Genomic DNA, 5642 nt, shown 5'->3' on the forward strand with positions numbered 1-5642 from the left:
CTATGGCTGGCATGGGGCTGGGAAGAAATTCTCCAACAGAGGACTCCTCTCTGTCTCCAGGGCAAAAGATGCAGGGTTTTCCCACCACCAGCAAGAGAGAGTCATCAGAAGGAAGAACAGCTCAAAACACCTCAGCTTTTTTCACAACCACCTAGAACTAACCAAAGAAGACACAGCGCGCCACAAGAGGACAGCACAGGTTCCACCTTCATCCGCAACTCTCAACACAATGGGAAAGGACAGTGATCATCATCTCTGATGTGAGTCTCTCTCAAGAATTTCTCTCTCACAGAAATATGTGTTGAGGAAGAGCCTTAGCTTTTCCCTGACTAACAATGCTGACTTCTTAGACAGCTGCATTTCAAACTCTTTTTCTCTATCGGGTCAAGTGTCCTTATGTTGTTAGCAGGAATTTAAACTTTAACATTAATAGAGAGGCAGTTCCCTTGAAATAAATCTTTGTTCTTCCCTTCATCCAAAGTGAACCCCAGCATACTCATCTACAGAAAATTAGTGGAACAAGATTTAGCTGAAATGTACCAGATTTCACATGCTGTTAAAAGGAATTTAAATAAATCTGAACTAAAAGCTCAGAACAATCTGGAATCCACAAGAGAGATCATCATTTGCCAGCTGATGAAGACAGGTCAGTTGCTGTTACGGGCTTGGAGTTACACAATTCTCGCATAAGTCAACTATCTGAGGCAGAGTGCTACATACCTCTAAAGTCAAAGTCTATATACGACTCTGCTTTTAAAAGGTGTTGGATAACAGAAAGATACAGACTTGTTGAGTGCCCTATGTGTCCTGGCTTTTATGACCAGCTCAAAGTACATACATCTATTATCAAACAAGATAACAGAGATGAGCTATGATTGTCTGAAACATATAAATTCTACTACTGTCTCTCTTTCACTATGGAGCAGCATGAAACCTTTGTTCACTTTCTATACCTATACCTCGACAAGGGAAACAAGTGCTATTGAGACTAAAATCTATTGCAAACCATTACACAGAAACACACACACACTAAAAAGAGAGTAACCATCCACAACAACTTATTTGCAATATTCCTGTTGCTCAGTTGATGTGATTGTGCAGACACTGCAGCACTGTTACAGATTTCCAGTCTAAAGCTGTTAAAATGAAAGAGTGTTTCCAGCACAGGGATTATCCTACATCATATATCTCTATAGCCTATCAGAGGGCCCTACATACAGGGAGGGAATCCAAGTTAGTAAAGAAAACTAGAGCTACCACTACTTTCTCACGGATCACTTTCTCTACCGAGTAGTCTCCTCAGGCAGGCAGGGTCAAAAGTATTATCCTTAAATATTGGAATGTCCTTGAAAATGACCCATCTCTAAATAATATCAGCTCTGTGCCTCCCCTGTGCCTAATTTTGCTGTACTTGTATTCTGGCTTTTTTTTGTTTCTCACATGGCATGAGACCTGGACACTCAACAGGGCAACTCCCCCACATAGATTTTGGGGAATTGCCCTGTTCATCCAGTTATCTATATAAATAATATCAGCTCTGTGCCTCCCCTGTGCCTAATTTTGCTGTACTTGTACAATGACAATAAAGGCTTTCTATTCTATTCTGATCACATTTACATGATGCCACAATCTGAAAGACAGACTTATTCAGTCTTACACTAGAAACCCACCCAACACTGCCTCTTAGCTGTCTGATCAACCTACAAGTTTTTTCCACTGTGGCTACTGTGCAAAATGTTCTAACTTGTCAGATATCCTGCATGTTTCACATCCACATGCTCGTAAAAATAAATTAATTAATGAATACATTTATTTACGAATTAATTAATTGATTAATTACAATCTTCATTAAGCGCTCATTAAGCGCTTCATTAATGTCTATATGCTGAAATGTCCCTGTGGTCTGATTTATGTCATCTTCTTTTAGAGGTGGCAACATCATCAAAGCAGAGGCATATTGGATTCACACTCAAAACACAGAGGGGCTGTTTCACATAAATCAAGAACTGAATTTGTCAAGTTTCCTCTACTTTGCAACATGTGGCTGTACTTTTACTTCCTGTACAATCTCTTTGTAATTTTAAGAGAGATCTATGTTCTTTTGTTTCTGACATGATTTTAGCCCTTTGGCATTTCCCCTGTGATTTGTTACTCTTTACTGATATTTATATTTGTACTTTTTGTAATTTTATCTCTGCAACTTTAAGAGAGGTCTATGTTATTTTCTTTCTCACATGGTATTAGGCACATGGACACTAAATAAGGAAACTCCCCCAAATACAGTGCATTCGTAAAGTATTCAGACACCCTTCACTTTTTTCACTTTTGTTATGTTGCATCCTGATTCTACAATTGTTTAACCCTAATACCTATTATGTTTGGGGTTATGTTTTATTTAAAGGGCTATTTAGGTAGTCAGCAAAGAAACATAAAGTACCTGACACATAAACTTTGGTAACACTCTAGGACTTCTCATAGTTCCTAAGCCACTCCTGTGTTGTCTTGGCTGTGTGCTTAGGGTCACTGTCATGTTGGAAGGTGAACCTTCAGCCCAGTCTGAGGCCCTGAGTGCTGTGGAACAGATTTTCACTGAGGATATCTTTGTACTTTGCTCCATTCAGCTTTCCCTCAACCCTGACCAGTCTCCCAGTCCCTGCTGCTGAAAAACAGCCCCACAGCCTGATGCTGCCACCACCATGCTTCACTGCTGGGATGGTATTGGGCAGGTGATGAGCGGTGCCTGGTTTCCTCCGGACAAAACTGAGGCCAAACATTTCAATCTTGGTTTCATCAGACCAGAGAATCTTGTTTCTCACAGTCTGAGAGTCCTTCAGGTGCTTTTTTGCAAACACCGCAGTGATGGTTGTCCTTCTGGAACTTTGTCCCATCTCCACACAGGATCTCTGGAGTTCAGTCAGAGTGACCATTGGGTTCTTGGTAACCTTTCTTACTAAGGCCCCTCTCCACGATTGCTCAGTTTGGCCGGGTAACCCATGATGGAGGCCACTGTGCTCTTGGGAACCTTCAGAGCAGCAGAATTTTTTTGTAGCCTTCCCCAGATCTGTGCCTTGCAACAATCCTGTCTCGGAGCTCTGCAGGCAGTTCTTTGTCAGCTGTGAGGTCTTCTATAGAGAGGAGTGTGCCTTTCCAAATCATGTCCAATCAATTTAATTTACCACAGGTGGACTCTAATCAAGGTGTAGAAACATCTCAGCAACCGTAAAGAGAAAAGGGAGGCACCTGAGCTAAATTTCAAGTGTTGTTGCAAAGGGTCTGAATACTTATGGCAGTGTGATATTTCAGTTTTTCCTTTTTTAATAAAATTGCAAAAAAAAAAAACAAACAAACTTCAAATTCTGTTTTCACTTCGTCATTATAGGGCACTGAGTGTAGATTAATGAGAGAAAAAAATGAACTTAAACAACTGTAGTATCAGGCTGCAACATAACAAAAGTGAAAAAAATGAAGGGGGTCTGAATACTTTCTGAATGCACTGTTGATTTGAAACCCTGTTCAACCAGTTATCCAATGGCAACTGTACACTTGGTTCAGGTTGACTATATATGTTGTCTGCCTCATGTCTTTGTCCACTTTGACTCAGATGAAGATACAGTAGGGTTGAAACATTAATCTGTTTGCACTATTAGTAGCTATGAATTAATTAGTGTGCTCCAGCTTCCCTTTTTTCTTCTGTAACTATTTTTAAGTAACTAGAAATGTTTAATTATGTACCTGAATAAATACGCAAGTAGGTAAATGCAGCTTCCCACTGTGACTAAGGCAACCATCAGTGTGCAGGATAACCAGTGTCCAATACATATTTCAAACTACTGTCAAAACTTTAGTTTTTATGCATTGTGGGCTCAACTGTTGATTAAATGAAAAACCCCACAGCAGGTCTATTTGAAGGCATACATGTCTAATGATATTTTTGTGCAAAACATGTGGGAGCATTTAGATATACTTAGTTTGACAGTTTTTAATTAAAAACAAGGACTTCATCACTGCATATAGGTACCACAAAAGTTTAAACCAGAAAAAGTTTTCATTTATTTATTTAGTTAGTTAGTTAGTTAGTTAGTTATTCATTACGTGACTTATTTAGTGATTTTTTTTTTTTTTTTTTTTTTTTTTTAAATTTTGGACATTGCTATGAATCCACCATCACAACTATTTGCCCCTAACTTTACTGAAAAAGCTTTATGCAAAATTTGGTGCAGTGAACTACACAGGAAGGAAGTTTTAGAAAGAAAGAAAGAAAGAAGGAAGGAAAGAAATATATCAGGGACTGGCAGCCGAGCTGGACAAAGCTGGAAAAATATTCTTGATATTCTGAAGTCATACACTAATGTGGGTGAGATACTTACTGGGATCTGTGTTCACCACTTTCATGGCCTGTACGGAATCTTTGGGTTTGTAGTTGATCTCTTTTAGCCATGGCTGGAGATCTATGTAAGCATCACATACTTTATAAAGGATGTAAATGAAGTATTCACAGGCCTCCTCCCCTTTGCATTGCACTAGCTCCAGTATTTTGCGCACCTACAAAATAATCACAATTAAACAAAACAAAATAAGTGTTAAAGCCATCCAGAGTCAATTAAGACAACATAAGGATGTGGCACGTTGTACACTTTAAGGCATCATGGAGAAGAAATGCTCGCAGGGATCCTGTTTACCTGATCCTTTACTACCTGATTAGTTTTGGTCGTGGTGTGCTCCACAATCTCCACATCCTCTACACACAGGAAACCACTGGCCAGCAGATTGTCCAGTATACACTGGATGCTCTTCACCCGAGAGACCAGCAGCTCTCTGTGGTACCTGAGGATATGGAGGCTGGATACCTCCTTTTCCGCTGTCGGACCCATATTCATGCCATGTGTCACCGCCCACCTCTACAACGTGATTTAAAAGTATATTAACTTAACTGACAGAAACATTACGGGATGAATACATTTTAACGCTCACATTTTCGATAGACTACGACACAACAACGTGCAGTGTTAATTAACTCACAATTGTCGACACCGTCCTCCGCGATGATTTCTGGTGGAAGTAGAGAGACTGTGGGAACTGAGGGTGAACGAATTCACGAAGTTGAAATATTATTGAAAATATCTCAGTTTTAATGGTCGCTTACATAGCTTCTAGTGATTATTTATCAGAACATGCGTCTTTTTACCGCATCTAATACCCTTTTTTTAAATAGAGTTGAGTGATGAATATCGACCAGACAGACCAGACTGTTGAAAAGACGCTCATAGATTCATGGTAAACATGTAATCCTACTGTTGCATTGTACAGGCTATACCCCCAAACTCTCCAAATAGAAGAAAACTGACTAGAACACAACGAAACGACTTATCAAAATTTCAAATAAAATCGACTGTTGTCCGTGTAGGCTTACCAAACAAACAGTCCGTTGATTATAGGAAGTGAAAGTGAATGTCAATGGATGTGCGGCGTCATTTCTCCTCAGAGTTTTGCAATCCTGTACATGCTGCCTTCGGGTATTGTAGGAAATATACGAATCAAAAGCGCAAAAACGAGCCAGCAGTGATCAGCTCAAACCACATCACTCCAGCGAAACTCTTGGTTGCTTGCTTCTCGAAAATGTATATATCCTACGACAGACATAA

At 39.7% G+C, this 5642-nt stretch overlaps 1 protein-coding gene across 4 annotated transcripts in view; it reads right to left on the reverse strand.

Annotated features, from left to right (window-relative positions):
- Positions 1 to 5421, reverse strand: part of nod1 (nucleotide-binding oligomerization domain containing 1) — a 27566-nt gene extending 22145 nt beyond the window's left edge. For 2 of the 4 annotated variants that reach the window (XM_030071491.1, XM_030071488.1), the window contains exons 1-4: positions 5411 to 5421; positions 5020 to 5076; positions 4680 to 4898; positions 4368 to 4542 (exon numbers count right to left, since the gene is read on the reverse strand). In XM_030071491.1, the coding sequence (XP_029927351.1) occupies positions 4368 to 4542; positions 4680 to 4877 (373 nt within the window). In that variant the 5' untranslated portion in view covers positions 4878 to 4898; positions 5020 to 5076; positions 5411 to 5421. The remainder of the gene's footprint in view (positions 1 to 4367; positions 4543 to 4679; positions 4899 to 5019; positions 5077 to 5410) is intronic. The other 2 variants (XM_030071490.1, XM_030071489.1) reach the window with 2 other exon arrangements.
- Positions 5422 to 5642: the final 221 nt, after the last annotated feature.

The sequence above is a fragment of the Myripristis murdjan genome, chromosome 16, assembly GCF_902150065.1.
Source record: "Myripristis murdjan chromosome 16, fMyrMur1.1, whole genome shotgun sequence".
Lineage (NCBI taxonomy): Eukaryota > Metazoa > Chordata > Actinopteri > Holocentriformes > Holocentridae > Myripristis > Myripristis murdjan.